The sequence below is a fragment of the Littorina saxatilis genome, linkage group LG8 (assembly GCF_037325665.1).
Source record: "Littorina saxatilis isolate snail1 linkage group LG8, US_GU_Lsax_2.0, whole genome shotgun sequence".
NCBI lineage: Eukaryota > Metazoa > Mollusca > Gastropoda > Littorinimorpha > Littorinidae > Littorina > Littorina saxatilis.
In genome coordinates, this window is record NC_090252.1 from 65,138,824 (window position 1) to 65,162,207 (window position 23,384).

Sequence of the window (23,384 nt, forward strand, 5' to 3'; positions counted from 1 at the left end):
CTGAGAATTGAAGATGTGAATTGCAGATGGAATGAATGAGTTTCTGTAGCGTGTGGTTCTTGTGTATGGCTGTCTAAATCTTAAGCTTCTGTCTATCCGTCTGCTGTCAAGTTCAGGTCTGAGTGGGTGCGTGTCATCGGTCAAAATCTTCTGTAGCCTGTCAGTCAGTCGTCGTTCCTGCGTTGATGCAAAAGTGTCCTGCTTCCTCCCAACTACCCCACCTGCTTTCTTAATGAACTTCTCTAATCTATCCCTGTCCTGCTTGCTGATGCTGCCACTCCAACACACGGATCCAAAGTACAGCACACTATTGCAGGATGAGGTATAAAACATCTGGAGAATCTCTTGTCTAACATTAAAAGATCTGAGTTTTCTCAAAAAGTACAGGCGGGAGTGGAGCTTCTTCACAATAGCATCAATATTGGGCTTCCATGTCAACTTATTATCTATGATTATTCTCAAATACTTATACTGCTCTACTTTCTCTACAACCTCCCCCTTAATCACTATATCCCCATGTACATGTTCCTTCCTCCTATTGTCCATAATCATTTCCTTGGTCTTGCCTACATCAAGTTCTAAATAATTATCATCACACCAACCAACAAACTTATCTACCTCCCGCCTGTAGTCAGAGTCGTCATCGTCAGTCATTAGTCCAACCAGTCCAGTGTCATCGGCAAACTTTGCCATGGGGCATGAGTCGCCAGAAGTACTAAAATCAGCTGTATACAAAGAAAACAGAAAAGGAGAGAGAACTGTGCCCTGTGGGGCGCCTGTGTTCGTGCACACAGTGTCAGACACTAGGTTATCTCCCATTTTCACAAACTGAGGCCTCTTCGTCAAATAGTCCATGATCCAGAGAATGGTGGAAGCTGGAACATCAATATAACATCAATATAACTGCAGCAGGATTTCAACAACGTAAATAATGTGTGGGACTTATTATTTGGAAGCTAGCTAAGTTTGGACTGATTATTGTGGAGCAGGCTCAACGTCCTGGATGAAAACTACAGTACGCTTACACCAATCCCGTAGTCAGCCTTGCACAGACAGCACGTCTCTAGCGTACAGATATTCAAGTTAAACCGTAATACGTGTCCTTTTTGACTCACATGCGAAGCAAAAGTGAGTCTATGTACTCACCCGAGTCGTCCGTCCGTCCGTCCGTCCGTCCGGCCGGCCGGCCGGTCGGCCGGAAAACTTTAACGTTGGATATTTCTTGGACACTATTCAGTCTATCAGTACCAAATTTGGCAAGATGGTGTATGATGACAAGGCCCCAAAAAACATACATAGCATCTTGACCTTGCTTCAAGGTCAAGGTCGCAGGGGCCATAAATGTTGTCTAAAAAACAGCTATTTTTCACATTTTCTCTGAAGTTTTTAAGATTTAATACCTCACCTATATATGATATATAGGGCAAAGTAAGCCCCATCTTTTAATACCAGTTTGGTTTACCTTGCTTCAAGGTCAAGGTCACAGGAGCTCTTCAAAGTTGGATTGTATACATATTTTGAAGTGACCTTGACCCTGAACTATGGAAGATAACTGTTTCAAACTTAAAAATTATGTGGGGCACATGTTATGCTTTCATCATGAGACACATTTGGTCACATATGATCAAGGTCAAGGTCACTTTGACCCTTATGAAATGTGACCAAAATAAGGTAGTGAACCACTAAAAGTGACCATATCTCATGGTAGAAAGAGCCAATAAGCACCATTGTACTTCCTATGTCTTGAATTAACAGCTTTGTGTTGCATGACCTTGGATGACCTTGACCTTGGGTCAAGGTCACATGTATTTTGGTAGGAAAAATGTGTAAAGCAGTTCTTAGTGTATGATGTCATTGCTAGGTTTAGCTGAAGGTCAAGGTCATGTAAAGGTCAAGGTCAAGCATGTGAGTCGTATGGGCTTTGCCCTTCTTGTTTTTTTGTTTTTTTTTTTGGGGGGGGGGGTCGTCTCCTTAGTTACCACAAGGAGCTCAAAAGGCACGCGTGGATGAACACAAACATCAGATAATCAAAAAAGTCTCAACAAACATTGCCTTCGGGCATCATTCGGGTATGAAACCCAACATCGGATTGTCAGAGTGGTCTGATTAGGCCTTAAAAAAAAATAGGTGTGGTTACGGTAACCCGACCTACCCTATTTTTAGGGGCCGACCCTATAACTTTTTTTTACATTTGTGACCCTCCACCACGGAATGAGTCGCATGTCACCTTTGCATGATTTTCATATTTTTACATTTCCATAGAGTTTTTTATGCTCTATCTAGTGGTGAAAACCGTTTTAGAAAAGAGCGAAAACTTTGAGCTATAAGCCTGTGACTAAGGTGACCCTCACACTGTTATCAGACACTCCCCGGACTTATATTCAAGCCCAGCGCAGAACCGCGCGAGGTGACATGCGACTCATTTCGTGGTGGAGTGTCACATTTGTCAAAAAAAACAACAACAAAAACGCAATGAAAGCGAAAGCGCTCGAGTCGCACACTTATTTCCCTGTCAAGTAGGTTTAATTTGTACACATTAGAAAAAAAAGTTTTTAAAAAAAAAGTGATTGCCTACCTTCCTACCCTATTTTTTTTGGCTATGTTACCTTAACCACACCTTTTTTTTTTGCCTTAACAGAAACTTTCCCACAAGGCCTCTCATTGGACTGAGCACATACACCATATTACCAGAATGTTCTGAACTAACAAGGCATCACATGACAATGAAAATTATAGATGATCAGAATATTCTGAAATAACAAACATTACCAAAAGGCATGGCATGCCAATTTATGCAAACATCAGATAATGGGAATGTTCTGAAGTGATCAATAAAAAATGCCTATTGGCATCACATGAAGCCTGCCACAAGGCATCGTATGGGAATGAACACAAACATGTGTGATTATCAGTGTTCTGAACTGAGACGACGTTACCACAAAGCTTTGCATCGTATTCGTAAAAGGACAAAAAACCTGCAATAGTATCATTTCCACTGGAGCGGAAACGGATTAACAAATGAAGTTGTGTAAGGCGATATCAAAGCATATAGTCAATCTGTCTGCATACATGTCAATATTGAACTGAAAAGTCCTGGCTTACTGTTTTGGATGCGATGAATCTTAGATCATTGAATATGTTCTTGTCAAATGTGAACTCCGTAGCAAACACTACAGCGCAGATGTGTGGGTTGTTCCCCCGGGACGTACTCTTAGACAAGATCTATTTACACATTAACATGCTTCCATCGTGGATTGACGCCCGACCAAAGCTAATTGAAGCCCGACGTCGCTTCGCTCCGTCGGGCTTCAATTAGACTTTGGGAGGGCGTCAATCCACGATGAAAACCGAGAAGTTTCAAATGGAAGTATGTTAATGTTATTGTAATTCGACTTCCCCCGGACAAGATTTTTAACTTTTTAAAAGAGATCAAGATTTTTTACAAGATTTGAAGTACCAGAAGTGATAGTGATAAATTTTTAGAACCTTCTTTTACAGTGATAGATCTGAATGTATGGATTGTTTTGAAAGACTTACCAGCACACAGAACCCCTGTACACCGTAAAGCAGCTGCAGCCACTTATTTAGCAAAAGTAAATCCTCAGTGAAACGTCCTCGCATATAAATCCCACATGCTAAACCACGTGAGAAACATGTTTAACACTCTCCGATTATTCTTCCCTCGGAGACAGCGACAGATTCTCAATGACTTACGCTTGGAAAAAACGAGAAGCCGTTACGTCCCTTTTTTTTTTTAAAGCATGACGTAATGATACCATTCTGATCATCATCGCTCCACGGTTATCGCCAGTTATCTCTCTGACCGGACGCGAAACTCCTACTTTTCTTTTCTTTATTTGGTGTTTAACGTCGTTTTCAACCCTTCAAGGTTATATCGCGACGGGACGAAACTCCAACGCGAATCTATCAAAACAAGAATACAGAGTTATCTCCCATATGTTGTTCGCGAGCAGTGTTCGCGAGACAAAAATAATTGCAGATTGGACGACTTCGACAGTGATCTCCGTTTTGTTCTTCACAGTTATGATAAAGACATCGTTCTAAGGTCAAAACAAAATCTAAACAACGAAGTGACTGTGGTAAGATGAACAAAGTTAAAAAAAAAAAAATAAAAAAAAGTCAAAATGTTGGGACTACAGTATATACAGCCGCGAAAAATAGCTCGCTTGAAACTGTCTTGCATATCAATTCCTTTGTAATTTAAAAATTACACAAAACCAGGAAAAATCATTATCGACGATCGCGAATCTGCTTATATCCATAACACATTACGAAAAGATCTAAATATGTAAAACATCGATTTCCTCGCCAGACAAGGAAAACCAAGGCATCCTGTCAGGGATAGAATGACCCGAACTCATTTTGACCTGAGGTCAGGATGGTAATGATACATGTGACGACACTTGTCTTAAATGTGTCTAAAAGATCCGGAAGTTTGAGTTCCTCCAACACAATTTAATGGAAAAGCCGAGACTTATAATGGCGGACACCAAGTCCAAAACCCTACTACAAGTCGTTGATAGCTGCCGTCAAAATCCATGTTGTCCAAGAACTCGTCAAACGTGTGGTTACAGATTTCCACAAAAACTCGCATAATTTTACAACGTTCTGTTGAAGGTCGATGTGATGACCTGATTCTTGACGAAGGGCAAGTTGGCGTAATAGCTGACGTCAAAATCCATGTTGCCCAAGAACTCGTCGCGCGTGTGGTTATAGATCCTCTCCGCCAGACAGCCCAGGGCAAGGCGACTATAGTCTGGGTAGAACTTGTTGGCGAACAGCTCTGGCCGCTTGTCCAACAAGGGGAGGTCACCGGTAGACAGAATGCAAATCAGTCGCACGCGTTTTCCGCCAGCGCAAGGGTAGTCGAAGGGAGGGCCACCCCAGTTCTTGAAGCGTGTGATGAACGGGTATGTGACGGGATCCGTCTCAGCTTCACCTGTGTGTGACAAAAATATTAAGTAAGTAATGTAAGTTTTGTGTGTGAGTGTGAGTGTGTGTGTGTGTGTGTGTGTGTGTGTGTGTGTGTGTGTGTGTGTGTGTGTGACTGCCTTAGATGTGTAAGCATTGACCAGCAAACTGTGACCACTGTATTGGTAGTAAGGTTACATTTTCTTTCGCATTTGTGTTCAGATTGTATTCTCCGCTGCAGTGGGAACATGGACAGAAACAACCGTATCTCTTGGAACATGAACAAAACAACCGCATCTCTAGGAACATGAAAGCCATGACAAACATTCAAAGAGTCTGGCTGAAACACGAAGTCTGGGGCAGTCTGACGGCAAACGCCAATGTTAGTCAAAAAGTGAGGATCAGGTATTTTACTGTCACGTTAGTCTTGACTTCCTGTCGCTCTTCTTTCTCTCCTTGAAAAAAGATTGATGTGAGAATCTGCATGATTCAGCAAAGGCCACTTTAATATGGAACAGGTGAATCTAATACTTGGCTGCCCCATTCTGATTACATCGCTCAACGGCTACTGATTGCCAGTTATCTCTCTGACCGGACGCGAAACTCCTACGCTAATCTATCAAAGCAAGTTATCTCCCATATGTTGTTTGCGAGCCGTGTTCGCGAGACGAAAATAATTGCAGATTGGCCGACTTCGACAGTGATCTCCGTTCTGTTCTTCACAGTTATGATAAAGACATCGTTCTAAGGTCAAAACAAGTCGAAATTTTGGGACTGCTGCCGGAAGGAGACCGTAATATATGGTTGCATCACTACAGAAAAAAATCGTCTGCTTCAACGAACGCCGAAACCAAACGGTTGATTATCACGTGACACTTTTGCCATATTTAGAGTTGTTTGCACAGTAAATACAGCCGGGAAAAAATAGCTCCCTTGAAACTGTCTTACAAATCAATTTCTTTGTAATTTAAAAATTACACAACACCATGAAAAATCATTATCGACGATCGCGAATCTGCTTATATCAATAATACATTACAAAAAGCTCTAAATATGGGTTTTTTTTAAAAATCGGTTTCCTTGCCAGACAAGGAAACTCAAGGCATCCTGTCAGGGAGAGAATGAGCCGAACTCATTTTGACCTGAGGTCAGGATGTTGGCAGTATAGTAGGGTCAATTTACCCACTATTGTGGATCTCATAGCGTTGACATCATAGGTCGGTGACGTAATCGTAAGTGACGCGTTGGTTGATATGACGCAATGGGTGCGACGTCATAAACGAGCGGAAGTGACGTCATAGGGATCGGAAATGACGTAAAGCCCTGATAAACGGAATTGTGGGAATCTGTGATGTCATCCTGGTGACGTGTGGTGTAGCATGACGTCAAGAGTCAGAGATGAGTGGTGTGTGGATCTCATGGCGTTGACGTCATAGGTCGGTGACGTAATCGTAAGTGACGCGTTGGTTGATATGACGCAATGGGTGCGACGTTATAAACGAGCGGAAGTGACGTCATAGGGATCGGAAATGACGTAAAGCCCTGATAAACGGAATTGTGGGAATCTGTGATGTCATCCTGGTGACGTGTGGTGTAGCATGACGTCAAGAGTCAGAGATGAGTGGTGTCCCCTGTTATGAGATCCACAGAGGGCAGGAAGAGAACGAGTGCTGTCCCTTAATGGTTTCGGCGTGTATACTACTATACTATACAAGTACTTGAACTCCATGGTTTCAATATGGAACAGAACAAAACTGTGACTTGCGTTGATCTTGAAACGCATCGGATGTGATTCAAAAATGTTGGTCACGAGTTCTTGATCCCACAATGGCATATTCCAGTTGTTTCATCTGATGTTGGAAGTGTTCTGAACTGGACCGTAGTGGTGGTGCGTTCGGATGGAGTCCCAGTGCTCTTTACACAGTTCGTATAAAGCTGCATCACAGTCTTCAGGTAGGGTCACTGTTTCCAGAGGTTCTTTGTCCCACAGCGACACAGGCGCTTCTTCCACCTCCTCCATAGCTCGTTCTTCTCCTCCCTCTTCCTCCTCTGCCATAGCTTGGTTTTCTTCCTCCTTCTCTTCTACGGCTTGCTCCTCCTCCTCCTTCTCCTCTTCTATATTTCTATCTTCCATCCTCTCTTCCATAGCAGCTTGCTCTCCAACTTTCACCTTCTTTGCAGGCGGTTGGATTTCCGCTGGATCTTGGGGTCTCTTGTCGGCTCTTTCGTGACCTTGAAGGTGACGCTGGAGGGCATCGGTCCTGGAGAAGGCTCTCCCACAGCGGTCACAGACATGACTAAAACTGTTTTTATGTTGGCTCCGTTTGTGCCGGTCCCGATTCGTTCGACGGCTGAAGTTTTTGCCACACTGATCACATCTTGTTAGACGCAGCAACAGCAGTGAGAGTGACGGCAGCGACAGAAGTAGCAGCAGCAGCAGTGAGAGTGACGGCAGCGACAGAAGTAGCAGCAGCAGTGAGAGTGACGGCAGCGACAGAAGCAGCAACAGCAGTGAGAGTGACGGCAGCGACAGAAGTAGCAGCAGCAGTGAGAGTGACGGCAGCGACAGAAGCAGCAACAGCAGTGAGAGTGACGGCAGCGACAGAAGTAGCAGCAGCAGCAGTGAGAGTGACGGCAGCGACAGAAGTAGCAGCAACAGCAGTGAGAGTGACGGCAGCGACAGAAGTAGCAGCAACAGCAGTGAGAGTGACGGCAGCGACAGAAGTAGCAGCAACAGCAGTGAGAGTGACGGCAGCGACAGAAGTAGCAGCAGCAGTGAGAGTGACGGCAGCGACAGAAGTAGCAGCAACAGCAGTGAGAGTGACGGCAGCGACAGAAGTAGCAGCAGCAGTGAGAGTGACGGCAGCGACAGAAGTAGCAGCAACAGCAGTGAGAGTGACGGCAGCGACAGAAGTAGCAGCAACAGCAGTGAGAGTGACGGCAGCGACAGAAGTAGCAGCAGCAGTGAGAGTGACGGCAGCGACAGAAGTAGCAGCAGCAGTGAGAGTGACGGCAGCGACAGAAGCAGCAGCAGCAGCAGCAGTAGAAGATGAAGAGGCAAAAGAAAGGCAGGTACTCGGAAAGCTGTAGTCAAAGGTGGTCTTGAAGGTGGCTGCTCAAAATGACTATGGTCTCCTGATAATCTTTGGTATGATGTAAGATGCAATAATGACCCATCCCTGAAGCAGAGATTATATACCCTTTTTATTTGTGTACTCTTGTTTGCCATTGGTTCAAAGATAGCGTGACGCTTAGGTATATAGCGTGACGCTTAGGTATTCCAGACGAGTTCAGACTTGTCCGTCGACGTGCTGCTGCGCGATTGGTTAGGAGGCGTCATTCCCATCCTGAACTCGTTGAACATTTTGGAACAATTGTTTATCATTCTGGAATATCCCATTGTATTCCGACCGAACATGTTGACGTCAGATCTTTGAAATGACGCCACACCTTCAGTCAACTGGCATATTCCATTTTATTTCTGATCATGTTGACGTCATGGCAATATGACGTCAAATCTTTGCTATGACGTCAAATCTTCAGTCATATGACCTAACGATGTAAAATTAAAAAAATCAGACTCACCCAGGCTTGTCCAAACTCGTCGGCTGACGCGATTGGTCGGAAGACGTCATTCCTCGTCACGTACGTCATCATTCAAATGACGTCATATATGTAATCAAGGGACATTACTCGATCGCACATCTATTAAGGGACAGCACTCGTTCTCTCTTCCTGCCCTCTGTGGATCTCATAACAGGGGACATCACTCATCTCTGACTCTTGACGTCATACTACACCTCACGTCACCAGGATGACATCACAGATTCCCACAATTCCGTTTATCAGGGCTTTACGTCATTTCCGATCCCTATGACGTCACGTCCGCTCGTTTATGACGTCGCACCCATTGCGTCATATCAACCAACGCGTCACTTACGATTACGTCACCGACCTATGACGTCAACGCCATGAGATCCACAATAGTGGGTAAATTGTGTGACCTAAACATCATATTATGCATGAATATTGCTATTCTGATAAGTCACGTGGGGGAATTCGGGGGTTGTGGTTGGATAGTCACACACAAACCTGTTTCGATCTATGGTCCACATTTCAACGGAAGTTGCTCAATATCCTTTATATTTACAATAAGAAACAAAACATACTTCCGCTTTCATCGGCGTAGATGAAGTACACGCATAACTGACCAGGTTTGCTTCTGTGACTGGTCGACATACGATGCAACTTTTGTTTCTTACCGTACATGAAATACTTTCCGTGTAAAATCCAGTTTTTTAACAGGCAACAAACCTGGCAAAATTCAAGCAGCTGCATTCTTCTAGCAGACGGTCTTTCCAATGTTTCGCACTGAATCGGTTACACCCATTGTATGCATATATTGAAATGAAGTTACTAATCTGAAACATTCAGTCGTTGACTCTCTTTTGAAACAATCCATGTTCTCTTGGGATTTACCGGCACGGTTGGCCTAGTGGTAAGGCGTCCGCCCCGTGATCGGGAGGTCGTGGGTTCGAACCCCAGCCGGGTCATACCTAAGACTTTAAAATTGGCAATCTAGTGGCTGCTCCGCTTGGCGTCTGGCATTATGGGATTAATAATAATAATAATAATAAATGAGCATTTATATAGCGCAATATCATAACTTTACAATTATGCTCTTTGCGCTTGACACATTTAAAATTAAAACACAGTTATACAAGCATTTACATCTACATTCATAGTCAACAACGCTTAATTAAAAGCATACACCATCAAACATACATTACACAAAATTCTTCCACTAACTAAGTAATAAAAACATGAATAAAATAGGTAGTGAAAATAGGTTAGTGCTAGGACTGGTTGGTCCGGTGTCAGAATAATGTGACTGGGTGAGACACGAAGCCTGTGCTGCGACTTCTGACTTGTGTGTGGCGCACGTTATATGTCAAAGCAGCACCGCCCTGATATGGCCCTTCGTGGTCGGCTGGGCGTTAAACAAACAAACCAATTCATCGCAGTCATCATTCGCGAAAACGCCATCGGCATGAGCGGTCAGACTTTCGAACAGCAAATGGAATGTTACGATCGAAAGCATGCCAAGTGACGCCATATGAAACCTTGTAAATCGACGTAATGCAGACCATCAGGTTATATAGCTATTCTGATAGACACGTGGGGGAATTCGGGGGCTGTGATTGGATGGTCTCACACATCCCTTTTCCGATCATCAAAGCATAACGATACAAAAGTTGGCCATTTTTGCCGATATCCAAACGATATCGGCAATAACAAAGACGCGTGGTTCCGGTTTCTTCCACGTGTATAAAGTACACGCATACCTCGCCAGGTTTGTTTCTGTCACTCTGTGACTAGTCGACAGACGATGCCATTTGCTTTCAGTGTGTGTTTTTGTTGTTGGTTACTGTACATGACATAGGCCCTACATTACGTGTAAAATCCAGTTCTTTAACAGGCAACAAACCTTGCAAATTTCCAGAAGCTGCAATCTGAAGCGACCTATCTCGGATTCTAGCAGACGATCTCTCCAATGTTTAACACAAAATCAGCAAACTCTTCTGTCACATAGAACGTCCATTGTATAGTGCAATGTTGAAATGAAGTTACCGGTCTGAAACATTTCGTCGTTTCTTCTGAGACAATCCTTGTTCTCTTATCATCTACAGATTTACCGCTGTCTTCACCACGCGAATTCCCAACAGAAGTCAGACTTTCGAACATACAATCTACGTAGGCAAGCATGATACGTCATGACGTCATATGATTCCTAACATATTGACGTAATGCTAAGCATCCGGTTATCTCGAGTTGTCTCCGTAATACATGTCCGGGGTTTTTTCAATGTTCGGTTATTTCCGTGGCTTCATGCGGAAAGGGAACCGTCGTCTGCAATCAACGACATGGACCATTCTGGTACTTGTCGCTGACAAAAACATGATTCTAACACAGAATTTAATGTCAGAATAGCTATATAAACGCTATTGTGTTTTCAGCGTAGCAATAGGGTCCGATATTTAGACTCGAACAAGTATAATGCGACTCGTCTTCGACTCGTCGGCATTATACTTGTCTCGTCTAAATATCGGGCCCTATTGCTACGCTGAAAACACAATAGCTGTTAATATCGGTCTTCTCCGTGCAGTGGTTTTTGCAAGGGTTTTGACATCTGGTATGAAGATGGCGGTAGTGTAAAGGAGTGTTCGGACGGACCTACCTACCTACATACATACATACATACTTACTTACATACATACATACATACATACATACATACATACATACATACATACATACATACATACATACATACATACATACAGGGTGACCCCCAAAAAAAGAGTACCCAAACAAAACGTCATAAATTGAACAACAATAAAGCAATCTTCATACAAATTATTTACACACACAAGTAGCCCCTGCATGATTTGCACAGAGAAATTTAGCGTTCTAGCTTGTCTTTCAGGAAAGTTATGATCATTCTACAGAACATGCTCCAAACGCCGCTGCAGGCAAACTTGAACTCGCCGCGCAAAGTTATCAATCACCCGCACACACTCCTGTTGCGAGATTCCGCGAATGGTTGTTGTGATGGCTTTCTTGAGTTCTGTGATTGTCTGTGGGTTGTTCCTGTAGACGTTGTCTTTCAGGAACCCCCAAAGATAGAAACCGCGCTGACCGAAGTGTCTCTGGAACTGTACTTGCACATCTCTGTATGATTTTGTGCGAAAATAGGTCTCTATGCAAAACGTCCGTTGATCATTAGTATAGTTCATTGTGAGAACAGCTTTTATTTCATCCAACCATGCAGTGGATTAGCTTGACTCACCTTAAAAAGAAAGAAAAAAAAGTTAAAATTGACAAAGTTATTCAAGTGTGTTTGGGTACTCTCTTTTTTTGGGTCACCCTGTACATACGTACATACATACAACACACATACATACATAACCTGCTATTCAGTGGGACAGATGTTTTCTTCCACACGAGGTTACGTAGATTGTCTAACGAAGCCGTCAGGCTGAGTTAGACATCAGCTAATTGAGTGTGGAAGAAAACTCTGTCCCAAGACCAAGTCTGAATAGCATTTATGTCTCACAGCTTCAACAGAGGAGAGAACAAACACGATTTGCGTACTCACGCTTTGACAAGGCTAACCACATTAGCCATGATTGTGGAGAGATCTACTTTGACGAAAGTGACCGAACAACTATGAGTGACGTCTCGGTATGTGTGAATGACGTTACAGTCTGTATCTTTTGAAGCATCGCATTCTTTGTGACGTCTTACTGTTTCTACATGCGCGGATTGTTTGTTCTTTCCGCTCTCTTGGTCTTGTCTGTACACAACTCTGTCTTTCTATTTCAGACTCATAGGCCTCGTGGGAGAGCCTTTCCAATGGCAGCTACATTTGCGTATGGAAACAGTACTGTCGTCTGATATGCTTGTTGGCAGTATTCTGTGTTGAAGAATTTGTAAGGAGAAGAAACAATAACAGCGGGAGAAATAAAAGCCATGTGGGCATTTTTGGGGGGACGATTGCGAGTTTGATTCCGTTCTTGTCATACTCCGAAAACGTGTAACATACAATCTTGCACCAGGGTTTAACCTGGGAGAAAAAGCCGGGCGATGGGACATTTGTCCCCCTCAACCAAATTCCGATGGGACATAGTCGAAGGCAAGAAACGCCAAAGAGGCCTAGCCTGTACGCGTTTTTCACCAATGATGCAAAATGGTGCAATATAGGCTATATTGTGCCAAATTAGCCCCTATATCGTATTATCCATGTATGTGTGTGTGTGTGTGTAATCCGATGTAAAGTGTACATTTTGTGGCGTAGTGGTACGTAATCTCAATGTGCCCTTTGACGCACTGAAGGGAATTGTGATGGGACTTTTTTTAGATTTAATGCGCCAATGGCGCAGGGCGCACTAGTAAATGAAACCCTGTTGCACACGTTTGCTTTTGTAGCGGCAAGGAAAGAAAGCGTTAGACATACCGATATATGCACCCCTGATGCCCAGGTGAGGGCTGTGGTTGAGGCTGGAGAAGAACGTCTCATCGGGAACATCCACGTGACGACTCCAGTTGAGGAAAGCCTGCCCGGTCTCGTTGTGCAGCACAAAGTCAACAAAGTCTCGGTTCACGGTCACGTGGACAGAACCTTTGACTGGCTCAATGCCCCCTGGTGGCTTGCCGGCACTCTCCCACCGATCTGGGTTGCTTCTGTAGATGAGACAAGATAAAAATACTCTTCGTTAATCAGGAATCAAAAAACAAGAATTGTAGGTAATTGGAACGTTTATTACAGACAAAACAAAACGTCACATTTACTGTACGTCGACCCACAGGTTTTTGAAGTAGGCAGGCAGGCAGGCAGGCAGGCAGGCAGGCAGGCAGGCAGGCAGGCAGGCAGGCAGACAGACAGACAGACAGACACTTATGATACAGATAAAGAACTTATCTGAAGATCGTGTGGCTATTCGCTTACAAAATGCCGGCGAAATAATAATAATGTACAGAATAGAAATCAACAAATGGAAAAATATAAAATGGACCACGAAAAGAAAAACGCGACGAAGAGAACTAGACGAAGGAACCCACCTTTTCCTGGTACCCTCCAAGCTGTTGGCCCCGTTGAATGCCTTGAGGATCCGAACCAGCTCAAAGTTGGTTCTCAGCGGGAACTCCTGGCCAGTCAGGTTGATAAAGTATTTCCACGCCTTGTGTCGCCACAGGTCCTCCATGCACACCAACTCGGGCTCCAGCACGGAGAACTGCCCCCACCTGTAATACATGGCTCGCTTCAGGCATAGTCCTCTCTCTCTCTCTCTCTCTCTCTCTCTCTCTCTCTCTCTCTCTCTCTCTCTCTCTCTCGCTTTCTCTCTCTCTCTCAAACATCTTTCTGTCTCCCTCGCTCTCTCTCTCTCTCCTTCGCTCTCTCTTTCTCTCTCTCTCTCAAATATCTGTCTCCCTCGCTCTCTATCTCTTTCTCTCTCCCTCGCTCTCTATCTCTTTCTCTCTCTCAAACATCTCTGTCTCCCTCGCTCTCTCTCTCTCTCTCTTTCTCTCTCTCTCAAACATCTCTCTGTCTCCCTCCCTCTCTCTCGCTCTCTCTCTCTCAAACATCTCTCCCTCTCTCTCTCTCTCTCTCTCTCTCTCTCTCTCTCTCTCTCTCTCTCTCTCTCTCTCTCTCTCTCTAAAACAACATACCTTTCCTTACATTTAATGTCATATTACGAAAAGTCACAGTGATGGAAGACTTTGGTTTAGATTTATTTTCATATTGATACATATTTGTCCATAGCGTCATTGTTTCATCATATACAAACTCCCACTTTTGATGACACATTCAAATTGTGTTCAAAATGTATGTCCTACTACTGACGTAAGGTTTGCCAAGGGTTTAACACTAGCTATGCTTACTTCAAGGTATCTGTAAGTAATTGCAGTACTGATAAACATGACTGAAGTAAGGTTTGTGCCAGGGGACAACGCTAGTCATGCTCACTTCATGGAATGTGTAATTGCAGAACTGATAAACGGGACTAAAGTAGGGTTGGGTTCAGCGCCAGTTGGTTGGTTGTTATTGTTTATTGTCTTGTCAGCATTGTAATGCTATTCAAGACCGATGCAAGATTGTTTCCTTTTTCAGTTCCCATGATAACTGCCATGCTTAAAACTATTCACAATCAGGTCTATCACTGTAAAAAGAATGTTCTAAAACTTCATCCCTTTCACATTTTGTACTTCAAATCTTGTTAAAAATCTTGATCTCTTTCAAAAAGTAAAAAAATTTCCGCGCCAGACGTACTCACTTCACGTCCACAGAACGGGAGGCCAGAAAGACGTTGTCAAAACACTTGGATATGGCCACGATGGCGTCACGGTATTCTTTCGAGGACTTTTTGTCCACATGGATGCAGTAGAAGTTCTGTGGCCGGTAGATGGCTCGCAGTAGGTTCAACACCTGTAACATTCAGAAGAAACGATTTCAAGCTCAAGATCTCTCTCTCTCTTTCTCTCTCTCTCTCTCTCTCTCTCTCTCTCTCTCTCTCTCTCTCTCTCTCTCTCTCTCTCTCTCTCTCTCTCTCTCTCTCTCTCTCTCTCTCTCTCTCTCTCTCTCTCTCTCTCTCTCTCTCTCTCTCTCTCTCTCTCTCTCTCTCTCTCTCTCTCTCTCTCTCTCTCTCTCTCTCTCTCTCTCTCTCTCTCCGTGGTACAATCTGAGGATGTTCATTTTAGAAAGGACGTGTCGTGTAGAACGGACCGCGACCATGAACAGTCACTTAAAGGTCTATTTTTCTGCCATCTTTCTCGCGTTAATGTTACTTTTATGTGTTATACTCAGTCCCTCCTTCACAAACTTAACCAAATTTAGAATCCACCATTGTTGTTGGGCTCTAACAACAACAACGATCTTAGACTGCAGTCAATAACTGTGTCTCATTTTATGCAGAAATCTCAAACTGTTTGTGAGAAGAAAATAAGAAAAGCAACACAGAGTTCTACGTTTGCGCTTAGGCATGAAAAGGTCTTCAAGGTGCTTGCCAACTCAACTTTTCAGATAAGTAATTGTGTATCTCCTTAACTCACCTGTTCAGCGTCTTTGAAGGTAAGAATGCTAAAGGCGATGGGAAACTCTCTCTCTTCCTCCGTCAGAGGGCTGGTTATGAAACCAAGACGTTGTCTGAACTGCGGGCACACGGCGGCCATCTCGCTGATGGTGGTTTCGGACACACTGACGTCAAGCAGCAGCCTGTTGGTACGGTTCAACTCCTCCCCGTCGCCTGCCAGCAGCTTGGAGCAGTCCACGTGGCTCTCTTTGGACGGGGTCCAGGGGAATGACTCACTCTCAGCTTTCTGTGGGGAGGATGCAGACACTTCTGACACCATATCACGTTAGCATAAACGACAAAAGCTGTGGGCTTCTTCTACAAGCTATTCCAGACCTGATAATACATGGGGTGTCGATGTGCGTTGACAAGACTCAAGTCCGCATGTGCAAAAATACAATTACCACATCCTATCAGATGACATCATTAGATTACGTCATCAAATGATCAATACCGTCACAATGGTGACACTATCGCACGCCATGTATAAATAACCCAAAAGATAGTCCAACGCTACCAAACCCTGTCTTTACACCTCATTGTCTATGATAAGAACATTAGGTATATCATGAAGATAATTTCAAGGATTAAAGTCTGGGTTAGGTGAAGGTGTGTGGACTATTTGCACGTCAAGTACTTGCATAATCGTTTTGGGGGTTCTGAGGTATCCCGGACTACATGTATGTCCGGCAGACTATTACCACACATTGCCTGGACTCTGTCAGACTATTACCACACATTGCCTGGACTCTGTCATACTACTAACACGTCGAACTACTAAAGATGGCACACTCAATAAACGATGCACACATTCCCATGACTGTTCCTTTCCGCTGTCAAGTCAAGCTACTGACACGTCTAACTCTCCACACATTTCGAACATCCTGATTTTGACTGCTGATGTGAAAACGTGTGTCGAATTTGTTCGGGTTAACTAAAAATTAGAGGTGGATGAAACATCTTCTTTTCTATAATCAAGTGTTCTATAAACTTACATTTCTTTTTTTGTTGTTTATGAAACGTAAGCAGGTAAAGTGTTTGGGATTGCTGTCAAAAAAGAAACGAAAGAATGAGCCACAGAGGTGTGTGTATGTGCTTTGTTTTTGTTGTCGTTTGATTTAGTTTTTAACTCTACCTTTATGAGTGACTTGAGGTCACGCCACATTGCACCTCCGACAGGGATTCTCATCCCGACCTCTGACCTGAATCTTTTGCTCTCTGCCCTGTCCTTGGCCTTGAGGTAAAGGTCGTGCAGAGTATGTGCCGCCCCTCCCTCCATCTGCATGGTCCTGTTGGCCACCACAAAGCCTTTCTCTGCGTCCAGCACCACTGGCCCGCTTTCCTTATCTGCCCGCAAATACACACGTTTTCACACAGCGGAACCCCTTCTTGAGAACAACCCACGTTAAAGGCCCTGGGTCGGTATGCAAGACTAGAGGTAAGAAACCACTGTGAATAATCGCGCGCATCACATCTCACGTGACTGTGAATGACCAGTGTGTTCGTGTGTGTGTGACACAGTGTGTTTTCATAATACTCACTAAACCTTCTCGTTATCTTCTTTTTCTTCCCAGGTATATTTTTAACGGAGATCAACATTTTTAATACGATTTGAAGTAACAAATATGAAAGTAATGAACTTTCAGAACCTTCTCTTTACAGTGAAAGACCTGACTGTAAATATTGTTAAGCATGGAGCTTGCCATGTGAACTGATAACGGAAACAAACTTGCATCGGTCTCGGATAGCAATAACTGCTGAATAGACGACAACAAACAAGAACCAACCAACCATCTAAGGAAGATGAACAGTACCAAGGGAATCGGAAGGAGAAGGAGCAGCCAGAGTAGGTTGACTAGTATTATAATTGACTTATCACAATGGTCGGTTTGAAAGTGCTGTTTCCATTTGCAATACTTTTGATTGCATAACCCCTCCCCACGTACCCTCCGCCACCCCCGGTATTTGTAGAGTCTCTCTCTCTCTCTCTCTCTCTCTCTCTCTCTCTCTCTCTCTCTCTCTCTCTCTCTCTCTCTCTCTCTCTCTCTCTCTCTCTCTCTCTCTCTCTCTCTCTCTCATCATCATCAAACACCAACAATACGCACCACTATCATTTACGCCAAGCACTCACCCAAATAACTCGAGCTCGAGGGCAGGATGTTGACCCTGCCGTCACTGTAGTTCGTGACGTAGGCCAAAGTGATGACGGCGATGACGCAGACGAGGAGAAGGAAGCGCCAGAGTTTGCTGGCACGCATGAAGGCCATGATGCGTGACGCGATGGACACGCTGGCCGGAGCCTGGTGGGCAGGGGAGCCTGACCCCTGTAGGAAGAGCAACACACAGAACGCTGTGGTCAGACTGCCAGACACGGGGTGGGTCCTTAGCTAAGTACCCATACTCAATACCTAATGCTTAATACCCTTCACATTCAGAGCTCATTCAGAACAAAATGCAATCGGGTAAAAAAAAAAAAAATAGTTATTGGTAAGGAAAACGTTTGTGCGAACCAACAAACAAAACCACTCGCGTAAAATGACTAAACATTTAGTTTACCTGCAGCTTAAAGATTATCATTGTAAGCCCGGAAAAAGTCATCACCGAGACAAAACATGTCGCGTAAGGCGAAAATACAACATTTAGTCAAGTAGCTGTCGAACTCACAGAATGAAACTGAACGCAATGCCATTTTTCAGCAAGACCGTATACTCGTAGCATCGTCAGTCCACCGCTCATGGCAAAGGCAGTGACATTTTTTTTTTTTGACCTCAGTTGCATGCAAGGCTGCTTCAACCCTGCTTCAGTGACATTGACAAGAAGAGCGGGGTAGTAGTTGCGCTAAGAAGGATAGCACGCTTTTCTGTACCTCTCTTTGTTTTAACTTTCTGAGCGTGTTTTTAATCCAAACATATCATATCTATATGTTTTTGGAATCAGGAACCGACAAGGAATAAGATGAAAGTGTTTTTAAATTGATTTCGACAATTTAATTTTGATAATAATTTTTATATATTTAATTTTCAGAGCTTGTTTTTAATCCAAATATAACATATTTATATGTTTTTGGAATCAGAAAATGATGGAGAATAAGATGAACGTAAATTTGGATCGTTTTATAAAAAAATTTTTTTTTTACAATTTTCAGATTTTTAATGACCAAAGTCATTAATTAATTTTTAAGCCACCAAGCTGAAATGCAATACTGAAGTCCGGGCTTCGTCGAAGATTACTTGACCAAAATTTCAACCAATTTAGTTGAAAAATGAGGGCGTGACAGTGCCGCCTCAACTTTCACGAAAAGCCGGATATGACGTCATCAAAGACATTTATCAAAAAAATGAAAAAAACGTTCGGGGATTTCATGTCAAATTTCATAAAGATCGGTCCAGTAGTTTAGTCTGAATCGCTCTACACACACACACACACACACACACACAGACACACACACGCACATACACCACGACCCTCGTCTCGATTCCCCCCTCTACGTTAAAACATTTAGTCAAAACTTGACTAAATGTAAAAAAGGCAAGGTTAGCACACTGTGCACAGTTTTAAAGCAAACATGACATGCATATACTTTGGGATTCGGGAACTGATACAAAATGCAAAGCATTCGTGTTTGAATCTGTCATTACAATTTTCTTTTTAAGTAGACATTTGAGAATTTTAATTAATTTTTCAGCTTCCAAACTGAAACTCAATCCATTATAGTCTGGATTGTCTCAGAGATTGTTTGACCAACATTTCTATCAATTCAGTGTTAAAATGAGGTTGTCGCACTTTTGCCTCAATTATGTTTAATCCTAAAAGATTTCAACAAAGATTTTTTTTAAAGTGCATTAAAATATTTTCAGGAGGAATCGTTCTGCATGTACGTACGTTCAAACACTCTCTCTCTCTCTCTCTCTCTCTCTCTCTCTCTCTCTCTCTCTCTCTCTCTCTCTCTCTCTCTCTCTCTCTCTCTCATGCACAGACATGCACACACACACACACACACACACACACACAAACATGCGCTGTGGCGTGACCTTAACCCATATCCACCCAAAAAAATTTTTTGTGGGCAGTTAAGATTTTTTAGTGTTTTTTTTACTGAAAGGAGTACCACTAAGACATATCCGTAGTCGTTTGCCCCAAAAAATGTTTTGTTCCTAGTTTTTTTAGAAGTTTTGGGGTGCACCCCTCTAGGGTGCATTGGGGGCCAATGACCACAATAACCTTTTTTTTAAGTGCACCCCCACAGGGTGCACTGGGGGCCAATGACCACAATAACCTTTTTTTTAAGTGCACCCCCACATTGGAACCTTGAGACGTTATGAAATTAAATAGAAAACTCACATTTTGTGGACATATTTCAGACAAATGAATTTGTAAAAACAGCTTTATTTTTTGCCTTGAAACGAACATAGCAACGTTGGAGCATTTCTTTGATTTCACAATATCCAGCTGATTGCTCATTTGCGTCCTTTCAAAATAAGTGTACATTATCTTTGTGTTGGTAAAAATTAAACCAAAATATCTGTGAGGAATAACCCTATCCTCTCCTCCACTTCTTTCTTAGAAGTAGTTCAAATCAAGAAAAAACAACGCCAAGGAACTCCATGATGAAGAGCGACGATGCAGCAAATTCAAGGAACTCCGTGGAACTCGTTGAAGCAATGGAGATGAAGGCCAACTCGACACTTTGTACACATCTTCCTTGTGTTTTTGTGACACTTTGCGCATCTTTTCTGCGTTGAATCGCAAGAGAAGTGACCTGTTCTGTCTCTCCTGACGGCCTCAGGGACTCTGGGTGTGAAGGTCAGGTCTCGACCTACTCTCAATGGAGTCGCCGCTGCACCATGACGCATGAGATAGGTCTGAGCCACCCTCCGCCTGAAAGTCAGCAGATCAACTGTCGGTTGATCGGTTCTGCGGTACAGGAGCCATGCATTCTGAAGCACAAGATCAAGGGTGTATGAAAAGAATGGCCACCACCATTTCTTGGTTCTCATTGAAGTCCTGTAAGCAGCAATGTTTTGGTCAGCTCGATCGACGCCTCCCATTGTTGCGTTGTAGACTTTGTTGATCTGTGGCTGTTGGATGTTGATGAACTGTCTCTGCTGCTTAGACCATCTCCGAGCATTTCCCACAGGTGTAGCAGGATCGCAGTTTGTTGCCATCGTGACAACATTGTTGTCATTCCACTCGACCACAAGGACATTGTCTCTTTGGTCAAAGCGATAGTCCATGGATCCCCTTGGGTCTTTTGCAAGAAGTGCAGGATCTCTCAGAGGACAATGTTCAACTCTGTCCTTCCTGATAGTTCCTGTAGCGCCAATGCCATCTGCCGCAAGATCTCCGAGGAGGGGAAGTGATGTGAAATAATTGTCAAATGTTAGATGGAAAGGATGCTGCGGTAGTTCGGAAATCAAGTCTTTGACAACAGTGCCGCCAAGACCCAATGGCCCATAAGGCCGTTGCTGCCCACCACGAGCTCCTGCGTACGGCTCATACTGGACGACATATCCCAGTGGATCAGCCAGGCACCAGACCTTGAAGCCAAAACGAATTGGTTTCGATTTGATGAATTGTTTTGATGTGTGGTGGCCAAAGTAGGGGATCATTGACTCGTCTATAGACAGGTTTCCTTGAATCGGGAAGAACAAAAGGCACCGCTCATTGATTTGACTAAGGAGATTTCTCACTTTTGTCAGTTTGTCATTGGGATCCAGGTTGTTGTTATCACTCAGATGAAGATAACGCATGTGATCATCAAATCGGTTTCGGGACATTGCCTCAGAGACTGCCACGTTGTGACAGTCAACACTTTTTTCCCAGTACATAGGTCGTCTTGGCAAGGCATTGTATCCTGACAAGAGGAGAATGCCAATGAAAGATCGCATATCCTGTCTGTTGGTAGTGAATGCATGGTTGCCATTATCTCGATTGGCATACAAGTTTGTCTGTTGTACCAAATTGTCGACGACATCATCATCAAAGAAAAATTCAAATATGTCCACTGGGTACAGGTTTTGATTGTACCAGGCTGGATCTGGAATATTTGGGAAAGGAACTTGTGTTTGAAGCCCGTTTCTTGGCATGTCTGCACGTTGCCAGTTACGTTGTGCTTGCTGGTTGCCACCATGTGGAGCTCTTCGGGCATGCCTACGTGGTGCTGGGGCTGGTGGGGCTCGAGCGCGTGGTGCAGGGGCTGGTGGGGCTGGAGCGCGTGGTGCTGGGGCTGGTGGGGCTGGAGCGCGTGGTGCTGGGGCTGGTGGGGCTCGAGCGCGTGGTGCAGGTGCTGGTGCTCGAGCGCATGGTGCGGGGGCTGGTGGAGCTCGAGCGCGTGGTGCAGGGGCTGGTGGAGCTCGAGCGCGTGGTGCAGGTGCTGGTGCTCGAGCGCATGGTGCAGGGGCTGGTGGAGCTTGAGTATGTGCTGCAGGACCATGTGGGGCTACAGCACATGGTGCGACAGGTCGTGTGGCTTCAGCGTGTGGTGCATCTTGAGTAGATGGAGCAGGACCAGGTGGATTCTCACACCGAGCACGTTTGGGAGGAGGTTGTTGGCCCATAGGTGGTGGGGCTCGAACGCGTGGTGCTGGGGCTGGTGGGGCTCGAGCGCGTGGTGCAGGGGCTGGTGGGGCTCGAGCGCGTGGTGCAGGTGCTGGTGCTCGAGCGCATGGTGCAGGGGCTGGTGGAGCTTGAGTATGTGCTGCAGGACCATGTGGGGCCACATCACATGGTGCGACAGGTCGTGTGGCTTCAGCGTGTGGTGCATCTTGAGTAGATGGAGCAGGACCAGGTGGATTCTCACACCGAGCACGTTTGGGAGGAGGTTGTTGGGCCGTAGATGGTGGGGCTCGAGCGGGATGAAGATGTGCATGTGCTTTAGGATCAAATGGGGCATGCGTTGGTGGAGCAGGAATTAGTGGGGCTGATGTGATGATGGAATGTGTACGTGATGAGTGGGGTTGCTCATCTGAGTCTTCATTCGTTGATGAAATTGTTTTTGTTTCGCCTTGTAAGTCTGTCACGACTAATTCTGCCTCTGCTGTAAGCTGTCGGTGATTTAGATTTTGAATGCAGCCATTCTCGTCTTCATCACCACTATCCTCATCTGATAAATCACCATTGCCAGGTGGAGTTATGTAAACGGTTGCTTGTAGAAAATCATCGTCTTCCAGCATTGACACTACCTCGTTCACTGTGTATCGCCTCCTCCTACACACACACATACACATACTATGTTTATCTCTCAGGATCAAAATAGCATCAAATCAAAAGCACAGTAAAAAAACACACAAAAAACACCGATGGATCCTACTTTTTTTTTAGTCACGTTACCTTAGACCAACATATTTTTTTAGGCCTTATAGTTTTCATGAAACTCAAACGGGTCAAATCACAGGCGATGGAAATCATTGCATTATTGACACAGTTATTTCAATCAGAGACCTCTGACAGTGTGATTCAGATACAGACACAGACACAAAAAAGGATGGTAGCTCTCGCTCCCAATGCACCCTAGTAGGGTGCACTGAAAAAAAGAAGCATGGTACCGCTCGCTCCCAATGCACCCCTGTAGGGTGCACTACTATTTCATCATTTTCAGTGTGGAACATATTATTTTAGGAATAATCTAACATGTACATCTTACTAAACATATAATTTGTACACTAAAACCGCTGACACAGGAATACAAATGAGAACTGTTTGACAACTATCACTTACGAATTTTGCTGAGGAGTGTTCGCTGCCATTTTTCATTTCCACTCTTTTCAGACTTCAGTTCACGAGAGCATTTCAGGGGAGATCACTTGATCATTATGTTGCTGG

At 44.1% G+C, this 23,384-nt stretch overlaps 1 protein-coding gene across 2 annotated transcripts; it reads right to left on the minus strand.

Moving 5' to 3' along the window:
* Positions 1 to 1,805: 1,805 nt before the first annotated feature.
* LOC138974147 (beta-1,3-galactosyl-O-glycosyl-glycoprotein beta-1,6-N-acetylglucosaminyltransferase-like) lies at positions 1,806 to 18,021 on the minus strand. Of its 2 annotated transcripts, none has more exons than XM_070346841.1 (7): positions 17,695 to 18,021; positions 16,699 to 16,910; positions 15,544 to 15,810; positions 14,769 to 14,920; positions 13,555 to 13,737; positions 12,950 to 13,176; positions 1,806 to 4,960 (listed from the first exon to the last, which is right to left on the minus strand). In XM_070346841.1, exons 1-7 carry the CDS (start codon positions 17,828 to 17,830, stop codon positions 4,620 to 4,622), a joined length of 1,518 nt encoding a protein of 505 aa, XP_070202942.1. In that variant the 5' UTR covers positions 17,831 to 18,021; the 3' UTR covers positions 1,806 to 4,619. The 2 variants fall into 2 exon arrangements, with proteins under 2 accessions (XP_070202942.1, XP_070202943.1); XM_070346842.1 differs by lacking the exon at positions 1,806 to 4,960 and adding an exon at positions 11,334 to 11,782.
* Positions 18,022 to 23,384: the final 5,363 nt, after the last annotated feature.

Excerpts from the sequence above, each read along its gene's own strand:
- LOC138974147 (XM_070346841.1), bottom strand. The coding sequence starts at position 17,830 with ATGGCCTTCATGCGTGCCAGCAAACTCTGGCGCTTCCTTCTCCTCGTC. Across the intron at positions 16,911-17,694 it reads CTCGAGCTCGAGTTATTTGG|ATAAGGAAAGCGGGCCAGTG; the intron begins GTGAGTGCTTGG and ends ATTTGCGGGCAG. Across the intron at positions 15,811-16,698 it reads ACCTCAAGTCACTCATAAAG|AAAGCTGAGAGTGAGTCATT; the intron begins GTAGAGTTAAAA and ends TCCTCCCCACAG.